Below are 25,526 nucleotides of genomic sequence, written 5' to 3'. Positions count from 1 at the left end.
AACGCGCTGCACGCCCCAGGGGGTGTGCATGCGCAGCTAGAGTGGGAGGATGTCATATGACGTCCTTTGAGAACGAAAGAACCGCTGCCCATCCGTCAATTCCTTATATGGCAGGCAGGAGGCGGTTAAAGTCATTTTAAAGGCTTTTTTTTCTTTTAAGCACTTGGTAACTGCACTATAGCAGAATGACAGCTACAGTGCGGATATCCATTTCTGGGAGGGAGTCATATGACGTCCTCCCAGAACGCACCCTCCTGCCGCCCGGCAGGGATGTCCGTGATCACTGTGTCCTAAGAGCACAGCTGATCACGTGATGAGGTAAAAGGCCAATCACAGCGGCCTTTTACCACGTGATCAGTTGTGTCCAAGGACACAGCAGATCATGGAGTAAATACAGTTGCCGGCTATCGGCAGCACTTTCCTCACGCGGTTACAGCGTGAAAAAAGGACTGCCGATAACCGGCAACTCTCACAGAAGAGATGGGCACTGATGATCAGTGCCACCCACCAGTGCCCAGCAGTTGTGCCCATCAGTGCCCAGCAGGGCCGCCCGTCAGTGACCATCATTGCTGCATATCAGTGCAGCATCACCAGTGCCTCCTCATCAATGCCCACCAGTGCCGCCTCATCATTGCCCATCAGTGCAGCCTCATCAATGCACATCAGTGAAGGAGAAAAAAATTCTGTTTCCAAAATTTTATAATAGAAACAAAAGAAAAACTTTTTTTCCCCAAATTTTTTTCTTTTTTTGTTTATATTGCAAAAAAATAAAAACACCCAGTGGCAATTAAATACCATCAAAAGAAAGCTCTATTTGTGCAAAAAAAATTATAAAAATTTCTTATGGGTACAATTCTGCATGACCACGCAATTGTCATTTAAAGTGTGACAGTGCTGAAAGCTGAAAATTGGCCTAGAAACGAAGAGGGTATAAGTGCCCAGTAGGCAACTGGTTAAACTAAAAAAAGGTTTTGTTGTTATTTTTGTATTGCACAGACCTCCTCTCCTCTCTTAAACCTCCTATCCTGGGGTCCCCTGCAGGTGCGGTTTGTGCCGCCTAAAAATAAGTATTGTACTCACAAACGACAATATTGTCAAAGACACATCATGAAAAAACAGCACTGTCCAATCTACACTACGTGTCTGCCCACAATGGGAATCCTGGACTTCCAACAGGCTAACGCGTTTCGAGGACCTGCCTCTTCCACAGAGCCAACCCACTGAGCAGCGTGATCTTAAATTTTAAGCATCACAGAGACTTACACAGGAGAGGGATTTAATGTTAAATTTATGTGTATCAGCATTTTAATATACTTTAGACTGTAAATCAAGCTAAGGGATGTCTGATGAATGTGGTAGCTGTTTTTCTGCATATAAATGTTGGTATAGTGTGCAAATATCTTAAATTAACTGTTAACTTTAGGAGATTAACATAAGACAACTTGGTTTATTAGGACTGATTTGAAATCCTATCCTCAAATCCTATCCTCAACTCATATTCAAATCTTAAGACTATCCCAAGGAAATGGCAGCATGTTTCACCCCCAGCTTGTGTGGTACTATTAAGAATAATCTACATATGAGTACGTGCCTTCAAGCTGTAGTATTTTGCAGTTTGCTGCCACAGCACAGTCAATAAATTTAAATGTTCAGCAAGTAATGAAAATCAGAGAAAATTGAACAGGAAAAGTAACTTTATTGTGTATCATATCAGTAACACCCACATAAAAGACAAAAGTAAAACATACTTTGAAATGTTGATTGTTCTGAGGGTTGATCCTAAAGCATGAAACTAGGCAGTCAATCATAAGGTCTACATCTGCATTCTGATTTCCTGCTCCTCTTGAGAAAGGCTTGCTGGGATTGAAGAGCAAGTTCTGTTGACAGAAAACTTATAGGTCACTTACGATGTCTAACACTTTTTTCTTTCAGATGGTTCTTATGAAAGATTTTTTTTAGACAAATGGAAAAATACAAGGAGTTTAAACAAAACAAAAGAGCATCATTACTGGTGTAGTACCCACTAAAAGTAATAGAACATTATTCAAAAAAGCACTATAAAAAGGTGCCCATTACCCTTTCAAATGTCTTTAATGATGCATCCAATAGGCCTAGATTTTACACAGAGAAGCTTATAAATATTTTAAAGTGGAAGAAAAGACTAACTATATTTATCCTTAAAGCAAAACTTTGCCCATAACAATTTGATAAAAAATGTTCTTTAGCTAGGAACATACATTGCGTATCAACAATTATGCTACCAAAATTAATGTGTGCTGTAAATTGCCTCCAGCATTGCTCCTGTTTCTTCTTGCAGGAGGCTGCAATGTTGCGGAAGCACAGAGTCCCTGAACAGCAGTAAATCTTTAGGCTGTAAGCAGATTGGCCTTTACATTTTTGGCACAGTGACGAAAAATAAAGAGTAACTGAGCATGTGCAGAGCAGAGTGAGACAGGGCATTACTGGATTTTAAATTGTATAGGCACTTATTTAATGTTTTACATAGCTATACCTGCAAAAGAGGCCAGCCTGAAGTGATCTAGCAGGACTTAATTTTCTGACTAAAGTTCCACTTTAAAAGGGTCTCCTTCCCCCTCCTCCTACCTGCCCTGCCTACACTGTATAGAAATATCTTTGTACCTACCCATTTTTAATCTGCTCCAGTCTGGTCACATGATCCTGCAGTTCCAGCTCCTGTGTGTAAAGAAGCCCTCCCACCTCTCCCCTGTAGCAGTCACTCAGACACAGGGGACCAGAAGCTGCAGGATCACGTGACAGGAACAGATTAAAAATATGTAAGTACACTGATCTTTTTTATGCAGGGCAGGTGGAATAGGTAGAAGAAGGGTGGAGGGAATAGTTAGGCTTTTCTTCCACTTTTATTAAAACTGTGAACAACAAAAATATACTCTAAGTCATTTAAAAAAAAAAAAAAAAAAAGCACAGGAATAAAATTCCATAATTGAATTATTCAACAAAAAAATTTCCATGCAACACAGCATACTGTATGTCAAGCGTGCAGCCACATATTTAAACCCCAATGATATATGGCAGGTATAATTTGCACACCATCTCCACTCCAGGGCCATTACTACTGTGCCTGCTTCAAACTCAGAACCATAGACAGAGTATGCCACCTACATTTTCCATCAGAATGAAATATGACACAGGGAAGAACATTTGATGAGAATAGCCCTGGACTTCTATGCTTATTCATCTTAGAACCCTGAAGATGATTCAAAGTAACTGATACAGACTGCAATAAGGCTTATAATGAGAGACTTTGAAGACTGTTAAAAAAAATGGCAGACGCTAAAGAAAAAGCATCAATATATGGCTGTGCTCACCTTTAAGTCAATGACTAACGACTGAACCAGATGGAATATGACAGAATTATCTTCCCAGTTGACATACGTGGAGGCTTTACACAACTTCACACAAGCAATTGCAGCACTCTCTGTAAGTGGTTTCCCTACTCCATGGCCAGTTAGGGCTTTCCTGAGGCTTTCAAGAAACAATTTCTAAAACAAAAAAAAGATTTGTATGATAAATCTTACACAAGTAGGTGGTTCTTACAAAGTTACATTTGGCTTTTATTTTGGGATAACAGTTTTAAATGAATAAGTAAATCTAATCATTGTAAGGACCCCTGTCAGTGGTAAACTGTCTCAACACTAGCTGCATTGGCAATAGAGCTTGTTCTGTAGAAAAACAGATTTACTGGCTGGATCACCAATGAAAATAAAAGGGAAAAAAAGCATAAAAATGAAAACTAATGCAGGCAACACATCTAAGGCCCCCTTCAGACAGGGAGGACTCCATCCCGATCAACAGGGAATCCGATCACAGATCCCCTGCTGATTGGAGAACGGGCAGGTGGCACTTCCATGCCCATTCAGTTTATGCAGAGCTCTGCTCTGTGGGCAGCCAGGTGTTAAACTCTACTGTCAGTTTACAACCAACTACCCTCCAATCTGTTCTGGCTACACGTAAGAAGACAGAAACCCTTTGGTTTTGTTTTTTTTTCTATACTGGATAGGACCCAGAGGTAGGTGGGTGTAAACAGAAACAAGTCCATTTGCACTCGCCTGTCCTTGGGGTGAATGGACCATCTGATCAGGTCTGCCTGAAAAACTAAGAGGTCGACCTATCAGACCCTGTGTGAAAGGGGCCTATGTATTGGTCAGCTGCAATAATATACTTGTTTGCTTTTGGGTTTAATACCGCTTTAAGCTCGTAGCTCCTTTCTATTGGGACTGTGTGGTAATCAAGTATTTTATTTATACAGTAAAACTTTAAAAGTCAGCTGTCTATACAAAAGCAAATGTATCTGGCAATCATGCAACCAAAACTAACTGTACACAGAAAAAAAACAAGTAAATATATATGCAGACATAAAAATATATGGCATGTTTCAATATTTAAAAAAAAACAAGGTTATCGAAGCACATACTAGGCTGTTCATCTGCACCCACAGGAAGACATTACAATAATGGATTATTACAGAAAGGCAGTTATTTTGTTTACAGACTACAATTTGCTGTACTTATTGGGACATCGATTCTTATAAATAAGTTTTTTCAAAAGACAGTTATTTTCTTCTGTTCTCCTTTCCTTTGGTCAGGTTTCGAGGGCTAGCAGACATCCGATATTTAGCTTTCAAAGCAAAGTGTCTACATGCAGTTTACTTGTATAACCTACCTAGGAGACGCGACTTAGGATCCCAAGGAACAGGAAAACCCATCACATCACACAGAAAGCAAGTGGTCAAAGAGCAAAAAGGTGCTGGGAGAGGGGCATTAAAAGATAATCATCCTATACCCCTTTCAGTGGAATCACATAGCCATGCACAGTCCTAGTTGTGTCTACCTTCTATTGTGCAAGAGCATTGCTTGCTGAATCAATCAACATGGCTGGGTCCATACCCAACCAAAGGAATAAATTGAGCAAGTGACACACATGCATAGTAGAAGCTAGATGCGGCCAGTAATTTATTTGCACAAGAAAGGTTTGCAGAGTGAACGCCGCAGGTTTGAAGGTACAAATTTAGGTATGTGGCTTTCATTGCACTGGGTTGACATGAAGTAGTCCTTTATCCCTTTCACTACTAACAACGTACAGTTGTGTTCAAAATAATAGTGGGTTTAAAAAGTGAGTAAAGCTAAAAATCCTTATCATAGTTTAACATGAAGAAGAATGTTTCAAATTTGTCTGCATTTTTCTTTACAATCTCAAACATTTACTGTATAAACTGAAAAATGCTTCAAGATTTAGCTGTCCTGTGATTCACTGAATATTTAGTTGTATAACCACTGTTTCTGAGAACAACTTCATCTGTGTTTCATGGAGTCGCCCAACTTCTCACACCTGTGAACAGGTATTCCAGCCCAGGACAATTGCACTACATTCCACAATTCCTCTATATTTCTTGGTTTTACATTAGAAGTGTTCTATTGGATCAAGGTCCAGGGAGTGTGCTAGCAACTCCACAACCTTAATCTTTTTGGTCAGGAAACAAGATGCTGCTCGCTTCCTGATGTGTTGGGGTCGTTGTCTTGTTGAAAACACCAATTTCAAGGGCATTTCCTCTTTGGCATAAAAGCAACATGACCTCTTGAAGTATTCTGATGTATTCAAAGGGATTCATGAATTCTGGTATGCAATAAATAGGCTCAACATCATAGTATGAGAAACATCCCCATATGACGATGCTTGCATCACCATGCTTCACTGTCTTCACAGTGTACTATGGCTTGAATTCAGTGTTAGCGGGTCCTCTGACAAACAGTCTGTTGCCCCTAGACCCAAAAGAACAATCTTACTTTCATCAGTCTGCAAAATGTTGCGCCATTTCTCTTTAGGCCAGTCAATGTGTTCTTTGGCAAATTGTAATCTATTCAGCACATCATTTTCTTTGCGGGGGTTTCTTGTCGATAGCTTGGCTTCACATAGGCATATTCTAATTGTTACAGTACTCACAGGTAACTTTATAACTTCTTTGATCACCGTGGATCTGATCATTGGGTGAGTCTGCCATTCTGGCTATTCTTTGATCCCATCGAATGGTAGTTTTCGGTTTTCTCACACATCTTTCTGGTTTTGGTTGCCATTATAAAGCATTTGAGATCATTTTAGCTGAGCAGCCTATCAGTTTCTGCACATCTTTGTTTTCTCCTCTCCAATCAACTTTTTTATCAAAGTATGCCATTCTTCTGAATGTCAGGAACGACCCATGCTCTATAGCCAGAATGTACATTTGCTGACTTCGTCCTTAAATAAGGGCAACCTGTTTGACACCTTTTTTCACAGACTGAATGACCTCACTAACTGAACTGCACACTGCTATTATTCTGAACGCGCCCCTTTCAATTAATGATTCAATTACACAGAATCAGAAGCATGCATGTCATCACTGTTCGGTCTGTTGGTTTTCTATTACTCTACTACACCTACTAGTAAATTATTTGCCATGTAGAAATATAATTTATACCAAAACCAGCAATTGATCTGGTTATTAATGTTGGATTGCTATTATTATGTACACAGCTGTATGTCACATGTCTGCAGCAGTGGGGCATTTTACACACACTCCTGGCTGCTACAAAAGACAGAAGTGAATAAATTGGACAAGCCAACTGTTGGCTGTCAAGTGGAAGGGAACTGTGAATTCCAGTTAAGGTGATTCCCCCCTCTCAGCATGTTTGGCAGGTGTCACTGGGTAGAGGGGAGGGAGACCAATGACCAGGCGATCTCTGGTTCTCTGATCTTCCATAGCTAGAATGAACACGAAAGACGTGCATTACATCACTTCTGAAAGCAATGATCAGCATATTTTGGCAGGGGAAGGCACCCCTGTCAAAATACAAAGACACAGTAGGAGAGATTCCTGCATCCAGATCACTTACATTGATATGGGGATATATTGATATGGGGATCTGTCAAGTTTTTTTTTCCATTTAACCCACTAGGTGAGCAAAATATCTGTGTGCGCCCAGCCTAAGCAGACTACTTAATTTTGCTGCCCAGTGTTCTTTCTCATTGATTCTGTCTCCTTGCAAGCCTACCAGGCAGTCTGACTAAACAGACTCCGAATTCTCAACAAAAAGATCCACATTGCACCTCGATACCAGAGACCACAGGAAATTTGAGGGAGTCAGGGACCAGTTTATTATTTTCATGTCAAGCAAGAGTATTTTCTACTGAAAACATTAAAAGATAATTGGTACAGAAATGTGCCTCATCGAGTCATGTAAAGTTTTGAAATGTATCCAAAGCAACAAGCAAAAATGCACTATATTGTAAATTTCTGGTCTCCTTGGATGTGGTGTTTGTGATAATTTTCCAGGCTAAGAGCATGTTTAGCAAGTACCAGAAATACTTGTTGATCTTGCCATAAATGCACTTACTGAAATGTGAACTGGAAGCAGAAAATGTCTTCCTTGTGTAAACTATTCATTAACTAACATGTAAGGAAGAACAAAAAACAGCTATGTTTGAAGCCCAGCTTGAGTTGCAACGTGGCTGCCCCCATAGATACAGTGGAAAAGCAAGTGTAGCCAAAAAGGGAAATGTGTTACTTGCAGGATTATCAAGTGAAAATAAAGGGGGGGGGGGGGAGAAGAGACAAAAAAAAAAAAACTAATATAGCTACCTTACCTAAGGTATTTTAGGGACCCTAAAGACTGGTAAACTGCAAAATATTACATTTTTATTTTTGGGTTACGATATGCTTACATTTTGGAGCTAAACGAAAGTTACAGAAGAAGCACATACAGTGGGGAAAATTATCTGATCCCCTGCAGATTTTGTAAGTTTGCTCACTTACAAAGAAATTAAGGGTCTATAATTTTTATCATAGGTGTATTTTAAATATTGACAAAAAAAAACAAACATCCAGAAAAAACATGATACAAATGTTGCAGTTCTGTTCTCGCTCTGACCTTTGTGCCAACACATGTGAGGTGCGAACACCGTTTACATGGTTGCATGGATTACATATGCTTTTGCAATTAAGGGTGAGTACAGGGTGAACTGAAGCACTTTATTTTATTTATTTTACAAGGTCTCTTTTTTTATGTTTGATCAACTGTATTGCTATCAAAAGGGATAAACAACACCCTTTGTGATAGCTAGGGCCATAGTCCTCTTTATGAGAATCTATTAGACCCCAGATGTCTCTTCTGGCCTCGAAAGCATCTGTTCAAACCAAGATCACTTTGTTTGATCAGCTGCTTGTACAAGTCGGAAATGTCCGAAAAACAAATTGGGGGAGCACCCATTTCCAAAGCCTGTAAAAGTGGTCGTGTGGCTCTATAGCCACTAATTGCTCTACATTACAGGGAATTGCCAGCTGAAAATTTTGATACTGCAATGATGCCTGTAGTTGCAGACATCACCTCGACATAACCCAAATTAAAGTAGAACTATATGCAAAACTTTAAATTTTTTGCCCCATTGGGGAGATTAAAGTGTTACTAAACCCAGGACCCTGCATTCACTATATCTGGCCACCACAGTACACACATGGAAATGCAATTAGTTTTGCAAATATAAACTGCTAAATACCTTTTCTCATCAGCAGTTAGAACAGTCTTGTGTCGTCCGCAGAGCAATGGTTAAAGCTTGTAGGAGGCGTTTTCTTTCTGCTCTAGGAGGAAGTGAAACCTTTGACCCTCTGTCTGGACAGTGCTGATTAGCCCTGTACTGATCACATGCACTCTCTCAAGAAATACAAAAAAACTCTCTAGCAAGACACACCAAACTGAGCATGTGCATGTGACCACGGGTTCAGTCTGTATCAGGTTGTCATTTCAACAAGAGGAGGGGCAGAGAAGAGGATCAAACAGCCTGTTTACACAATGCAGAGGATTAACCCCTTCAATTCCACAGTGAATATAACAAGCATGCTTTACTATATATACAGACTGATATTACTGTTGTGGGTTTAGTAACACTTTAACCTTCACCTCCTGTCTCATTGCCAAAACAGGAAGTGAAAGAAAATCCCTGCAAATAAACAGAATCCTTTGGGGACCCCATGGTCATCAGAACTAGTGTTCCCCCATTGGGAGATAACCGCTCTATTAATTTTCTGAGGAGAACCCAAAATTTGTGAATTTCTCTTACTTTCACTTTCAACGATAATAATAAACAGGACAGAGAGAGGGTGAACCTCCCTAATGGGGAAACAAACAGAAATAAAAACTTGACAGGTGTTTTAACCCATCTCAACTTTGTCTAAACAACTTTAAAAAAAAAAGTTTTGCCTTTAGCTCCTCAAAAAAAAAAAAAAAATTAATACTAATCCTTCAACATGTTGTAAAGGAATGAACATAAAAACATTACAAGATATTCTCCAGTCTTGCTCACCTTGTTCATTTTGCTTTCTTCTACTGTTTCCTTAGAAATGTCCTGGATAATTTCTGGGCACAGAACAAGTAAAATTATTTGCAGGGGCCAAACTGCTACTTTTCTCTTGTTGCTTTCCGCAAAACTGTCCACAAGGTCAAACAATTTCTCTGCACAATCTGGGAAAAAAAAACAAAAACAAAAATGATGCTGAGAGAAAAAAAATATATATTTTTTGTACAGTTACTGCTTACCTATTTCTTACATTAACCCTTTGATGACGAGCACACACATATGCAGACTTACAGAAGTGGGTCTTCTTCCGTGGCTCCAGGTCTCGTGTTAATGATTGGGAGCCTGGAGGACTGATTAGCATTCAAAGCCTATGATTAGTTAACAGTGTGATCAAAAACTATCCAACCTCTTGAATGGAAAAAAAAAAAAATACACAGTTTTTCTCCTTGCTAGAATGCAAAAAAATGGTAATATGTTTAAAAAAAAAAAAAAAAAAAAAAGTGTTTAAAAAATATAAAAATAAAATATCTAGATCAGGGTTTGGTCAGTGTAAGGGGTGAGGGTCATGGTCAGGGCCAGTTTGTTTTAGATAGATAAGGCTCCATGCACAGTAGCGTTTTTTATAAGTTCGAAAAACGCTAGAAAAAAATGCTGGATGAAAAATGCTGAGAATAGCATTTCTGTGATGGCTTATAGTATAATTTAGGAGAGTTTAAAGAAGAGTTAGCATTTTCATAGTACATGAAGGGGATAAAAACACACCTGGAAAAAAAGCTGCGTTTGCGTTTTTGTAGCTTTTTTTCTGCCGGGAAAAACGCTCCCAAAAACTCTACAAAAATCTTTTTTTCTTCTGCTCTGAAGCTTGAAAAATACTTCTAGCATAAAATAGTGTGCATGGACACATAGGATAACACTAGTAGATGCTAGAAGCAGGTAAAAAAAAAATGCTAATATTACCTTCTAGGAGCTTAAGAAACCACTAGTGTGCATGGAGCCTAAAAATTTTTGGGGCATTTTTGACTATTGGGGGGGGGGGGGGGGGCACATTTTTTTTTATATATAATCCTAAAAAAGGATCCTGGTAGAACTATTGGGAGCATGTGAAAGTTATATAGAATCTTTGGGGCTATCACCATCTTTATCATATTTATACGACCCGCTCAGGTGAGTGACCCAATAGATATTCTCTTCAATTCTTCCTTTAATTCATTTATTAATGGGATATAGTTACTCTGATAAAGATTTTTCAAGGAGGGAGTAAGCTTTACTCCTAAGTAACTTAGCGCCCTTTCCTTCTATATGAAAGGGAAAGCTTTCTGTAGTATCCATTTCTCTTTTTCTGAAAATAATATTTAATATCCCTGATTTTGAGGGATTTATCTTCAGATTTGATAGTTCACCATAAGCTTTTAAAATACTCACTATATTGGGTAGTGTTATTCTAGGGTTCACGATATAAAATAACATATCGCCTGCGTAAGCTGCTATTTTATGATCTTCATTTCCTATCGAGATTCCGTTTACATTTATGCTCTTTCGAACCATCGCTAACAGAGGTTCCAGAGAGATAACAAAAAGCAATGGAGAGAGTGGACATCCCTGTCTTGTTCCATTATACATTATAAAGCATTTTGACAGTGCGCCATTAACCCTCACCACTGAAGGGAAAGTATACAACTTTTTTATCCACTGAATCATCCTAGGTCCAATTCCCAAAGCTTCAAGTGTGCCCATCATGAATCCCCAATTTACCCTGTCAAAGGCTTTTTTGGTGTCAATTGACATGATCAACGCCGAATCAGTCTCCCTCATTTACAAAAGGCGCAATGATCTTAATCCGTTATTTCTGCCCTCCCGTCCTGGCACAAATCCCACCTGGATCCAATCTAGTATCAACTCCTTCATCCTGCTTGCCAGAACATTAGCATATAATTTTGTGTCTATATTTACGAGCGATATGGGCCTATAGCTGGCGCATTGGGATGGATCTTTCCCTTCTTTTGGTATAATTGTAATATACCCCCGTAACGACTCTTCCCTCATTTTCATCTCCCCTCCCAATATATTCATATGCACGCACATTTTGGGCACAAGTTGCTCTTGAAATTTCCTATAATATCTCAACATGAAGCCATCTTTCCCAGGCTTTTTCCTACAGCTATGCTTCTCAATACCCCATTGATTTCCTCCTGCGAGATTGGTCTTTCCAATTCCAGTAACCTCTCCTCTAGCCTAGGAAGTCCGGTTTCTTTTACATATAACTTCCTTTTTTCCTTTCTCACTCCTTCAGATTCTTTCGAGTTATTAGATTTCAAATCTTTTAGCTTACTATAATATATTTGGAACACTTTTGCAATATCAGTAGTTAAATAGACCATTTCTCCGTTCTCATCTTTGATTTTTTCTATAATTCCTTGATTTCTTTTCTTACCTTTCTCATTAAGTATTTTCCTGGTCTATTTCCCCACTGATATCTTTCCTTTGCCACCCCGTTAAAATACTCTTCTAGTTTCTTGTTCCATTATATCCTTTAGTTCCTCTTTTCAAAATTATCTTCTGTTGTATTTCAACATCTATGTTCTTTTTTATGTGCTTGTTCTAGATCATATAATTTCTTAATTAACAGTTTCATTTTTTTCTCACAGTCTTTTTTTTCTATCAATATCAAAATGCCCCTAATATACGCCCTATGTGCCTCCCATACTGTCGCAACCGATATCCCTTCAGTTTTGTTGAGGATAAAATATTGCTCTATTTCCTTCTTTAGTCTCATCTCTGTCTCCACATCCTGTATTAACGTTTCATTTAGTTTCCACATATTGCTTCTGATCCTCTCTCTTCCCCAGCTTAAACTCATTGTAACAGATGCACGATCTGATAGTGAGATTACTTCAATATTAACCTTTACCAAAGAATCCAAAAATCTATGTTCTATCATTATATGGTCCAGCCTTGAATAAGTCCCATGCGCCGGAGAGAAGAAGGTGTAGTCCTTATCCCTTGGATGTTTGATTCGCCATCTGTCCATCAACTGACATTGACAGAACATTTTTTTAACCAATTTAAGACTACCACATCCCTCCCTCCACGCTGATGTTGACGCAGCCATCAATGGATCCATACAGAATTTAAAATTACTTGCCACAATCAGCTGTCCTCTCTTGAAATCCATAAGATTTTTCAAGATACCCTCCAGATATACCATCAGATTCTTATTAGGGCAGTAGATATTTGCTAATGTACATTTTACTCCTTGTAATTTCCTTCTCAGGAACAAAAATGGACCCCCTATATTGACCATTCTATCTTCCACCACAAAGACAAAATTCTTTGCTATCCCAATTACACGTTTATTTTATATATATGATTATTTTTTTTTTTATAATTTACTACATTTGTCCAGAAAAACACTCAAAATTGTGTGGAAACATGTGAATCACTCATTTCAATGCATTTCTATGGGGGGAAAAAAAAAGTTAAAAAAAAAAACACACTAATCTGCCCAAATCAAGCTACAAAAGAAACTCTAAAACTTTGAGCTTCAGATGTTTGGCTTTAGGTCACTTGGAGTAGAGATGTGAACCAGATCCATAGTGCTTCAAACTACAAAACACTGAGGTTTGAATGGGGCCTTAGTGATCATTTCTGATGCTCAACCTGCAGGGTAGACAGAAGTAGGACCAATCTTAACTTTTACAGAAAATGTCAAGCTTTGTATATAATTTAAAGTGCCTGCATCTCTGGATCTACTGATCATCATGGCATGCATTTTTCCTGATAAGTTTACTTTAAGTAGAGTGTTTCATGCTAGGTAAAAAGTAGGTACAGAAACTGTAGATGCAAGCTTTTATAACTGTTAGAAGAGATGAGACCTCCTAAACAATATACAGTGACTTGAAAAAGTATTCATACCCCTTGAAATTTTCCACATTTATCATATTACAACCAAAACTTAAATATATGCCACACTTTTCACATATTTGTAAAAAAAAAAAAATGTAAAAACCATTTGTCATTTTCCTTCCAGTTAAAAATTATGTGCCACGTTTGTGCTGGTCTATCACATAAAATCTAAATAAAATACATTTACGTTTTTGGTTGTAACATGACAAAATGTAGAAATTTCAAGGAGTATGAATACTTTTTTTTTAAGGCAATGTATCACTGCAAACTCATTTATGTTAATATTTGCACAGAAAAAGATTGCTTCTTTTCAATGGAAATTGAAGGACGCTGACAGAGTATCTTTCCCAAATACAACAAAGTCCAACATGCACAACTTGTACCTTCCCAACATTGTGATTACTGCCATTACTCAAGGGATTTACGTCATACTAATGAAGAAAGTGCTTTATATACAAACACTTACAGCATTAGTTCTATCCCATATAAAAAGGATGTAAAAGATAGAAGCAGACTGTACACCAGATATCACTAAATGGCGACCCGTGGTCTAGTCCCAGTTTGCAAGACAGTTCTATTCAAAAAGTCAACCAGCCAGTCCTCAGTACAGGTTGACCCCTGGGGAGAAAAACTTGATTTAACTGGGCATGCTGGTGGAGACGCTTGATTTAAGGAGGAACTTTGAAAACTGGCAAATATTGAAAAAGCTATGAAATTGCACATTGCTTATTTGACAAAATTAAGTCACAGAAGATGCATGATTTGTTGAAAAACAAAAATTTCTGACCAGAAATTTAAAATGGGGAATTCTTCCAATAAACGTGCTGCACAGGTAAAGCGACAAAGAGTAAGATAGGAATTTTGGACGCTTCATACAAATCCTTACTTGAAATTCACTGAGGGACATAGGAATTCTTAAACTTTCAGAGGTAAACTGTTATCTATGGGGGATTGGATACTGGCAAACAAAAAGAACTGTAGGCCAGCCCAGGATAACCTATGCTACCTTCAAAGCAAAGGAATACAGAGGGTATGATCATAAACACAAGGGAACGGGACCTGTGTCCCTCCATGAACAAAATAATGTATAACAACACACGACGTGCATGCAACAGAAGCCTCGACAGCATGTCTGTGAAGTATATTTAAAGTGTAGTAGCACAGTCAGGTGAAACTCCATAGGGGAGGTTCCAGGTGAAACGGGACAAGCTTTTAGTTACTCACTAGCTGTGGTATGGTGTTAGTGTGACTAAGTCACCTCCAACTGCATCCCCTGTTGGCATCCAGGACAAAATTTCAACCTCCCACAGGCATACCCGCAAAAGGATATTCAAGACAGGGCTCTGCCAGTAGACCACAACCCTGGACATGTATAGCACTCTGCAGCTAACACAACATAATGCACCATGTGTCAAGGTGAGCGCCCACACAGGATCCAGTACTTTACAGGCTGGCCTTGCATCTTCATCCAGACATGGTGCCCTAAGGCTCAGTCGAGGAGTCAACCAATCCGGAACATTCAGTGGCTATGGAGCAGCTAGGAATCTTGACAAAATATTCTTTAAGCAAAAAAAAAAACTCCACGTGTTATAACCAAGCTTCTCTGAGAAGAGAGAAGATAGCCTTCACCTAAGGAAGCAAAAAACTGAAGTTTACTGGGAGTGGCAGGTGTTCTATAGGGGTTTTTACTGCTGCTTTCTTTCCCTGTGTCCACACAAGTGAAGGTGGCAGCAAATAGCTCATGATTAAAGTGGTTCTAAAGACTTAAGGTTTCTCACCATAATGCCTTCTACACTGTTCGCACTGTGTCAATGGACGCAGACAAGGCGGCTTTCTGTGGGAGCGCTGGCAGGGGACCCCAGAAGAGGAGGTTAGGGACAGCTCTGATTAAAGCATTGCACAAAGCAGGTAAGTATAAAATATTTCAATATTAAAAAAACCCAAAGGTTTAAGGTTAGTCTTACACAGCAGAGGTGAAGAGACATCCACCCTTCTGGCATAAGGAAGGGTTTTTATGGGCAGGCCTACAGCTTTTTTTTGTTTTGTTTGCCAGTGTCCAATCTTCCTCAAGGAAGTGATATTACCCAAATGTAAAAGATCTCCTCTGTCCTTCAATGAACAAGAATTGTTCAGTCAGCATAAGATAACATACATCAGATTTGCTAGAACTTAAATATTTGCAGTGGTTTTGTGTCCCATCTGCTGGATAAACATGTAGCTTCCTGGTATTGTCAACTTGCATTTTTGTGTTCAATAATTGAAAATTTCATCCAAGGGGGGGGAGGGCGTGGAGGAAAAAAAAAAAAAGAACTAAGTTCCTCCAAGGTTGGGCAATAGGGAAATAACCATTTTCGAGCAATTAATTTGCAGGCTTGAAATAACACTCAAGTAATAGGGACATATGTATTTTCTGTTAAAGTAGCCTCATCCACCATGTTCAATAAACATATCCCAGGATCTTCTGCTAAAGTAACCTGAAAAAATGATCTTATGGTAGTCAGAATCCCTTTCCAATATCTATGATAGATCTATAATATCTCCACATCATGTGGATCAGACTGTTGATGCCAGGCAAACAGTTTTTCTGAAGTGAGGTACAGTAGTGCTCAAAAGTTAGCATACCCTGGCAGAAACCATTACATTTTGGCATTGATATTGGAAATATGACTGAGCATGCAAAGCCATTTATTATCACATAGTTGTTTGGCTCCTTTTTAAAGGCAAATTTCTCTTTATTATTTTGCATAAATTTAACAGACATAGCATGAGAAGTATAACGAACATGTACAAGTAGATAAACAACCAAAAAAACATCACAGATGAGGTTATGATCCATATGGATGTAAGAAAATGATACAGTAAAACTGCCAGAGGAAAGGATCAATAACTTATATTACGGAGGTATAACATAACCAAGTTATAACATAATAAAGTTTTGGCTCCTTTTTAAATACTAACAGAAATCACCCAAACGGTCATGATCAAAAGTTTACATACCCTGAAATGTTTGGCCTTTGTACACACACACACACATGGGAGGTTCCAGGGGAAACGGGACAAGTATGGTCATATTATGCGCCTTAAAAACAACCACACTTCTCCTGAGGTTACCGGTGGGTTTTCCTTTGTATCCCGAACAATTCTTCTGGCAGTTGTGGCTGTAAATTTTATTGGTCTACTTGACCTTGACTTGGTATCAAAAGATCCCCAAATTCTCCACTTCTTAACAAGTGACTGAACAATGCTGACTGGAATATTTAAAGGCTTTTGATATACATCCTTTTCCATCTTTATAAAGTTCCATTAGACGCAGGTCTTTTGATTGTTCTTTTCTGCTTCTCATGGCTCAGTATCTAAGCCTGCTCTGTGCATTCACATGAGAGCTAACAAACTCAGTGACTATTTACACACAGACACTAATTGCAATTTAAAAAGCCACAGATCTACCACGACGACATTTTCAATGCATGACCCTGCATGGTCTATTGAGAGACCCGAGTCTGGTTTCAGGGTACCCTGCCTCATTTTTGTACCTTGTCTGGGTCTATGTTTAATTTTGTACACCTTGTTCGAACCCTTGTGCAAAAGAAATAAATATAAATGCTTTTGTTTAAAAAAAAGCCATGGATGTGGGAAATTAACCTTTAATTGCTATTTTAACCTGTGTGTGTGTCATCTTGTGTGTCTGTACCAAGGCCAAACATTCCAGGGTATGTAAACTTTTGATCATGGCCATTTGGATGACTTCTGTTATCATAATGATTTAAAAAAAGAACCAAACAACTGTGATAATAAATGGCTTCATATGATCACTATCCTTAAATACATTTTTTTGGCATGATCAGTCATATTTTCAAGAATAATGCCAACATTTCAAAATTTCTGCCAGGGTATGCACATTTTTGAGCACAAGTGTATGTCCAATGCAAAAAAAAATAACTGTTAGTTTGTGGGCAAAGATAAACTAACCTGTGAGTGCAGACAACACTATCTCCCACTGGTTATCTGTTATAGGGCCCAAATCTTTGAACCACTGATCTTTAGCCGGAACAACCACTGATGCTTGAAATTTAGCGAGAAGAGTGGAATAAAATTAGGAAATAAGAACTTAGTATCACCACTCTGAAGTTTACACAAAATAGTGGACCTGCAGAAACTTACCAGCCATATCAGTCTGAGGCCTCTGGTATAACTTTGTAAACTCATCAGGATAATTTTCAACCCAATTCCAAAATGCCTGCAAAATACAGAATACAAATAATAAAACTATATGCACAAACCTCTCAGAAAAAAGCAATGACTGGAAAGAGCTGCTATAAATACTATATGTACTGACACAAAACAGCTGTTTCCTGCAACAGTCTTCAGAAATGTATTTCAATACGCAGTATCGATTTAAAAAAAACAAAAAAAAAAAAACTGAAATGACTAGTCATAAGCCTTATCTACAGTCTCCCTGTTGATGGCCCTTCCCTCTTACCAGCTTGTACCTTTTTCTGCACTGTGTGTCTGTGTGGAGGTGGTCACCTTGTTACAGGCAGGACTTTTGCTTCCTTATGTTAGAGCTTCCAGCAAAGAACAGTGAGAAGCGAGTAATGTCATCACCAAATCTCACGCCACATCTGATGAGACTAGCTTTAAGAGGCAGCAGTGCCTTAGAACTCACAGTGCAGATATACAGCTATGAGGCATCAGAATAGGAATGTCTAGGCACCCCCACATACCAGTAACTGAACTGCTATTTTCAGCATGAATTTAAGAAAAAAAACTTACATATTTCAGGCTACTGCATAGGCACAATTAACACTCTAATAAGAAAATAGCCCAGTGAGTAAGACCCCACTGGAAAATAAGTCCGCAAGAGAACATACTGCGGCTTAAAACATAATGTTTATTGGCATGGTAATAAACAAATTGCACAAAACTCCAGCTCCCTCCACCTTACACATATAAAAGCATGACAACGTTGCCATCAATAAAATAAACCAAAGAACACCTGTCCCGGGATCCCAGCCCAAACCACATGCACTCACACAAGCATTGCACACCTGATCAGCAGGCAGAATGGAATGTCAGAGAGCCCCAAGGATCATGTGATGTCAATAGAACACTGGAGACTTTCCACATATGGAAAAATTCAAGGGGCAGTATACATATAATTCACAGGATCAAAAATAGTGATAATGATAGCAATATCAAACAGTCCCCTAGAACGTAGATATATGGAAGTGAATCCAAGTATAGGGTACTGAGTGGCTTCAGATTTCCCAAGTAGACACTTCATATGAAGAGTATTAGTATGATATGCTGCTTACTTATATCACGTATGATAGCCACCCAATAAGGGTATGTATATAATACAGCTCAATCTATATGTTGGTTTGGCAGAAGAAGACAGTCAATGACAATACACTGGTAGTATGCACTTCAATCTGTGGAGCCTTTTATGGACATAACAACAGCACGACGGACCCACATAAGACCCATAAAAGATTGTCCAATAGAGATATCTCCTATGAGTAAATAGAGGCAATGGTGCCTGTCAAGTTGCAAAGTGGGTAGAGTAGGATATGAAGAGGTGCTGACAGTGGTAGGCGAGTTATAGGAAGAGCAGTAGCATACCACCGTCATAGAGCTTAGGAACAGAGTCAGCAAGGTTACAGTGGCTCAGCTGAACCCTTGGCAAAAGTAAACAGGACCCTAGTATCGGGATACCAGTATGCTGGGCAGAGTCCGCTCACCCGACCTTAATGCTGTCATCAGGGTAACCTCGTCCCGCTACTCCATGTAGAGTGCTGATTAACACTCTACTCTGTCGCAGTAGCTTGGAACGCCATAGTTCAGCGACAGATGAGAGAGTGGACCACACATGTGATGGGGTTTGAGAGCTTGCTCCTGTGATGGTGGGTGTGAGCAGTAATATCTGGGACTGCCTAGCAATGCCCAAGCACATCTTACCTGCACAGGCAGCTTTTGGTGAAGGTGAACTAATCCTTTAAGCCATACACTGCCATTAAGAATCTGTAGAACTTATTACCAAGTCAGTATTAGACAGGTTTCCTAAGACTGCTAATTCCTTGACCAATGATTAAACTGAAAGTGTCTTAGTTCAATCCAATGTTGTTTGATGCAGGGGTCGGAGGGAGGTGATCAAGTTGGGGAAAATATTACTGCGCAAAAGCACAAGTCAACCGAAAAATAATACTACAGCGAGTTTGTTAAAACCCTTGAAGATGGGCTTAATGTATTCAGATGACTGTCAGCATAACTGTGTGAATGAATTTTCTTAAGATGAAAGGATAAAGTTTGTCAGACAAAAGATAGTGGTGCACAGAAATGAAACTTCTGCTGCCAAAACCAAAAATTCAGGATGCACTTGGACGAAAACCGAAATGGACAGTTTTTAAAAATTAGTATATTTTTCAAACGTAATTTTTTTGGAAAAAAAATACACTTTAATGATTTAAAAAAAAAAAAAACAAAAAAAAACAAAACAAAACTATACCCCAATTTTTTTGTAAAATATGAAAGATGCTACGCCTAGTAAATAGATAGCCAACATGTCATACTTTAAAATTGCGCACACTCGTGGAATGGCATCAAACTACGGTACTTAAAAATCTCCATGGGTGACACTTTAAAAATTGCTACAGGTTACCAGTGTAAAGCTACAGAGGAGGTCTAGTGCTAGAATTGTTGCTCTCTGACGCTCGTGGCGATACCTCACGTGTGGTTTGAACACCATTTACATATGTGGGCATGGCCTACGTATGTGTTTGCCACTATGTGCCAGCACTGGGGGACGGGTGCACTTTTGATTTTTTTTTTTTTACACTGTCCCTTTAAAAAAAAAAAAAAAAAAAAAGTGTAATCACTTTTATTCCTATCCCCATGCATGCATCCCAGGTGATAGAAATAATTAGTGACAGGTCCTCTTTATGGAGATATGGGGTCAAATAAGAGCTCACATATCTCCTCTACAATGTAAAGCATTAGATTAAAAAAAAGCATTGATATAATGCTTTAAAAAAAAAAAAAAAAAAAAAAAAAGAAGAAGAAGGTCTTGTTTACAAGGCACCAGAACCGGAAGTGACATCGCTCTGGTCCTCCAAGGGCATAGAGATGAGTGGAGGCCTTCACTGGTTGAACAAAAAAAAAATGCATCATTTATTGGCCTGCCTTAGCTACAGTTAGGTCCATATATATTTGGACACAGGCACAATTTTAGTTTTTTCAGGTATTTGCCAAAACATATTCAAGCTATAGTTATATAATGGATATGGGCTGAAAGTGCACACTCTCAGGTTTAATGTACAGCCAAACTGGAGGAAGGGTTTAGGATTTACAGCTTTTAAGAGTAGCCATCCTCCCTTTTTCAAAGGACCAAAAATAATTGAATCAAAAGCTGTATCATGGCCAAGTGTGGGGTACTCCGTTATTTCTTCAGCAATTAAGCAGGTAAAAGGTCTGGAGTTGATTCTAAGTGTGATATTTACATTTGGAATCTTTTGCTGTGAACCTACAGTCAGGTCCATAAATATTGGGACATCGACACAATTCTAACATTTTTGGCTCTATACATCACCACAATGGATTTGAAATGAAACAAACAAGATGGGCTTTAACTGCAGACTGTCAGCTTTAATTTGAGGGTATTTACATCCAAATCAGGTGAACGGTGTAGGAATTACAACAGTTTGCATATGTGCCTCCCACTTGTTAAGTGACCAAAAGTAATGGGACAGAATAATAATCATAAATTAAACTTTCACTTTTTAATACTTGGTTGCAAATCCTTTGCAGTCAATTACAGCCTGAAGTCTGGAACGCATAAACATCACCAGACGCTGGGTGTCATCCCTGGTGATGCTCTGCCAGGACTCTACTGCAACTGTCTTCAGTTCCTGCTTGTTCTTGGGGCATTTTCCCTTCAGTTTTGTCTTCAGCAAGTGAAATGCATGCTCAATCGGATTCAGGTCAGGTGATTGACTTGGCCATTGCATAACATTCCACTTCTTTCCCTTAAAAAACTCTTTGGTTGCTTTTGCAGTATGCTTTGGGTCACTGTCCATCTGCACTGTGAAGCGGCGTCCAATGAGTTCCGAAGCATTTGGCTGACTATGAGCAGATAATATTGCCCGAAACACTTCAGAATTCATCCTGCTGCTTTTGTCAGCAGTCACATCATCAATAAATACAAGAGAACCAGTTCCATTGGCAGCCATACATGCCCACGCCATGACACTACCACCACCATGTTTCACTGATGAGGTGGTATGCTTGTGGTGAACCCTCTGTATTCACTCTGGTGAAGTCTTCTCTTGATTGTTTACTTTGACACACATACACCTACCTATTGGAGAGTGTTCTTGATCTGGCCAACTGTTGTGAAGGGTGTTTTCTTCACCAGGGAAAGAATTCTTTGGTCATCCACCACAGTTGTTTTCCGTGGTCTTCCGGGTCTTTTGGTGTTGCTGAGCTCACCGGTGCGTTCCTTCTTTTTAAGAATGTTCCAAACAGTTGTTTTGGCCACGCCTAATGTTTTTTTCTCTCTCTCTGATGGGTTTGTTTTGTTGTTTCAGCCTAATGATGGCTTGCTTCACTGATAGTGACAGCTCTTTGGATCTCATCTTGAGAGTTGACAGCAACAGATTTCACATGCAAATAACACACTTGAAATGAACTCTGGACCTTTTATCTGCTCATTGTAATTGGGATAATGAGGGAATAACACACACCTGGCCATGGAACAGCTGAGAAGCCAATTGTCCCATTACTTTTGGTCCCTTAACAAGTGGGAGGTACATATGCAAACTGTTGTAATTCCTACACCGTTCACCTGATTTGGATGTAAATACCCTCAAATTAAAGCTGACAGTCTGCAGTTAAAGCATACCTTGTTTGTTTCATTTCAAATCCATTGTGGTGGTGTATAGAGCCAAAAATGTTAGAATTGTGTTGATGTCCCAATATTTATGGACCTGACTGTATATCATGCGTTCAAAGGAGCTGTCCATGCATGTGAAACAGGCCATTGTAAGGCTTCAAAAAACTAAACAAATCCATCAGAGAGATAGCAGCAACATTAGGAGTGGCCAAATCAACAGTTTGGTACATTCTGAGGAAAGAAGAATGCACCGGTGAGTTCAGCAACATAAAAAGGCATGGACGTCCACAGAAGACAAAAGTGGTGGATGATCGCAGGATCCTCTCTATGGTACAGAAAAACCCATTCACAGCATCCAGACAAGTGAAGGACACTCTCCAGGAGGTGGGAGCATCATTGTCAAAGTCTACAATCAAGAGAAGATTTCACGAGAGCAAATACAGAGGGCGTTCACCACAAGGTGCAAACCATTCATAAGCTTGAAGAATAGAAAAGTCAGATTAGACTTTGCCAAAAAACATCTAAAAAAGCCAGACCAGTTCTGGAAAAGCATTCTTTGGACAGATGAAACTAAGATTAATCTGTACCAGAATGACGAGAAGAAAAAAGTGTAGTGAAGCTTGGAACAGCTCATGATCCAAAGCACACATCTGTACAACATGGTGGAGGCAGTGTGATGGCATGGACATGCATGGCTTCCAGTGGCACTGTATATTATAAAAACTACCAAATGTTCTGCCCCCATTAAATAGAGAAGAAGATAAAAGCCTAGGGAGAAAACGGTCTCCCTCCATATACAGTGGAGTAGTGACATAGCCACCCAGGAACAGGAAGTGTGTTATTTGCCAGATAACCATGGAAAAATAAAAGGAAAACCCCTGAAAAAAGGAAACTAATGCAGTCAACAAATCAAGGGCTAGCAAGCTCCAATATATTACATTTTTTGCTTTTGGGCTTAGATACACTTTAAGTCTAAGGCCTCATTCACACCACGTGCAGAGATGTCAGCAAGGAAGGGCGCAAAGAAAACAATTGTTCTCTACGTGCCCTGTTCACACCATAACACTAGTATCACATGCAGATTTATTTCTGTGCAGGAATCTGCAACATGAATAAAATGCACTGAAGTGCACATGCAAACTGACGTAAATTTAAGCTGTGCATTTTTTCCATTCGTTTTTCTTCACATATGGTTCGAACAAGGCCTAACGCGCTACGAATTCTAGGGTGTATGTTGTCAGTTATTTTTACCTTTTCAAGACTATTGATAACCGCCAACTGTGCCACTTTCTTCAGGGATTTAAATTTGAAAACCGTCTCTGAAAAAAAAAAAAAAAAAAGCAATCAATTCATGTTTTTGGAACTGGAATATATTTGTAATTCACTGTAGTCAAATATTAAGAGGTTCTAAAACTCAGGCATGAAATATGAACAAAGCATGTCCCTCTATAGCAAGTGTATTTAACGTATTTTTCGCTCCATAAGACGCACTCAACCCCCCCCCCCCCAAAAAAGGGGAAAATGTCAGTGCATCTTATGTAGCAAATATGGAGCGGCCGGTCCGGTATTTCCACCGTATCAAAATACCGGGCCGGCCACTCAGCTCTTCTCTGCAGCAGGACCTTACCTGTTCCTCGGTCCACTGCTGTACAGTCTTCCCGCGCCGACACCTTTAGTGTAGGCACCCGTCTGTGACAGCAGTGTGCCCACTGCGCTTGCAAGAGAAGCGCTGCGCTTGGTGAATGGCCCGGTGTCTTCTGGGACACGACAGGTCCCAGAAGACGCCGGGCCATTCACAAAGCGCAGCGCTTCGAGTCTGCAGTCTCTGGTCATCTCCTGTACTGTGTCCGCAGTCTCTGGTCATCTCCTGTACTGTGTCCGCAGTCTCTGGTCATCTCCTGTACTGTGTCCGCAGTCCATTGGTTCAGAATATTTTTTTCTAACCTAGGCTCGTCTTATGGTCAGGAGTGTCTTATGGAGCGAAAAATACGGTAATTAAAATTCACCAAGGTCCAGTCGGCAACACATTTTCTTACAGTAGAGGTCTGAAACTCATTTGTGTGATGATTAAGGTCCTTCACATCACAGCCCCCCTCTCCTCTTAGGCTAGGTTCTCATCCCTACCACTGGGGAACACACTCAAAATCGCATGTGTGCCCAACCTGCAGAGAAGCACTTACCAGAAGTGCAGAGGTGCCATTAATTCTACCCACACATGGGCACCTGCGGCGCATTTTCACGTGCGCCAAACCGTATGTTGCTGTGGCACCATGTACCTTGATGCAGCGCAATTTTGAAAAAGAAAAAGGGTTGGGGACTCTCCGTGTTTCCTGCAGGTAAAATTTCCCTCATTAAAATGAATGGGTTGACCTACACGGCTGGATCTAGGGGGGAGTGTGCCCCCCCCCCCAGACGTCAGTTGCGCCCCTCCAGGCAACTCCCTTACCCCCTCATGGATGGCTGGAAACCCTGCTGAGTACAACATCCATCAGGAGGAGCTGGAACTGCAGCAGCTGTCTGTCACACTTACACAGCCTAGCCAGCACACTGCCCCCTCCCCAATCCCCTATGTTTGCCTCACTCACACTGCAATCCCCAGAGTGCAGCCTGTGCTGTGCATGAGAAAGGGGATGTGTGGGTGGGAGATTGCAGAACAGCAGCTGGCAGATCCATCCTGGCTGCAAAACTGATGCCTTTTGCCTGAGTCTGCAGATCCCAGCCTCAGGTGAGTAAGCATTTCTCCCCATCTGTCACTCCCCCCTTCTTTCAGGAGCTCTACAAACTCATCCAGTTTATTTTATGTCCAGTTAGCACTTAGGAACAACTGAATTCTGATGTAAGGGGGCACTGTGCCCGATTCTGATGTGAGGGGGCACAGATATAAGGTGGGATTTCGGAGACATGGATGTAAAGGGGGACTCTGATGTGAATGTGGCACTTATCCTGACTGCTGCACTCCATATGTTTTTTTTTCTACTTACTCCTGACCGCTGTACTCTATGCTGTACATAGACGTTATCAAGGTGTTCATTGTTTCAACAGTTGCTGGTTTTATTGTTATTCTTTAAGGTAGGCTCAGTAAGGCAGCCCATACTACACATTCAAGGTGAATGGAGGAATCACTCCAGCTAAGGAATTGTGATCTGATAGTAGGGAGATTTCCCTGCCAAGAGAATACACTGATCACTACTGCCGGATACAGACGGCAGTGCTGTTCAAGTGGAAACTTTCCTAAAGGCTGGTTGTACAGAAGTTGATCAGTGCCTAAGACAAAAATATCTTTTTTTGTGTGCAAAAAAAAAAAGTATATAACAAATGAATAAAAATACATGATCCTATGTCCTGAGGCTTATTTGTGTCTCAGACACTGTCA

General features: G+C 39.8%; 1 protein-coding gene across 3 annotated transcripts in view; it reads right to left on the bottom strand.

Annotated features, from left to right (window-relative positions):
• The window catches only part of NF1 (neurofibromin 1), a 364,217-nt gene that overhangs the window by 276,701 nt on the left and 61,990 nt on the right, over positions 1 to 25,526 (bottom strand). For all 3 annotated transcript variants that reach the window (XM_089678515.1, XM_089678513.1, XM_089678514.1), the window contains exons 6-10: positions 23,405 to 23,472; positions 17,428 to 17,503; positions 9,370 to 9,527; positions 3,348 to 3,521; positions 1,749 to 1,877 (exon numbers count right to left, since the gene is read on the bottom strand). In XM_089678515.1, the coding sequence (XP_089534641.1) occupies positions 1,749 to 1,877; positions 3,348 to 3,521; positions 9,370 to 9,527; positions 17,428 to 17,503; positions 23,405 to 23,472 (605 nt within the window). The remainder of the gene's footprint in view (positions 1 to 1,748; positions 1,878 to 3,347; positions 3,522 to 9,369; positions 9,528 to 17,427; positions 17,504 to 23,404; positions 23,473 to 25,526) is intronic.

This window comes from Staurois parvus, unplaced genomic scaffold (genome assembly GCF_062004578.1).
Source record: "Staurois parvus isolate SC_StPar_1 unplaced genomic scaffold, SC_StPar_1.0 ptg000206l, whole genome shotgun sequence".
NCBI classification, from domain to species: Eukaryota; Metazoa; Chordata; class Amphibia; order Anura; family Ranidae; genus Staurois; species Staurois parvus.
Note: the sequence above shows the minus strand (reverse complement) of the source record. Positions and strands in the feature narration are given on the sequence as shown.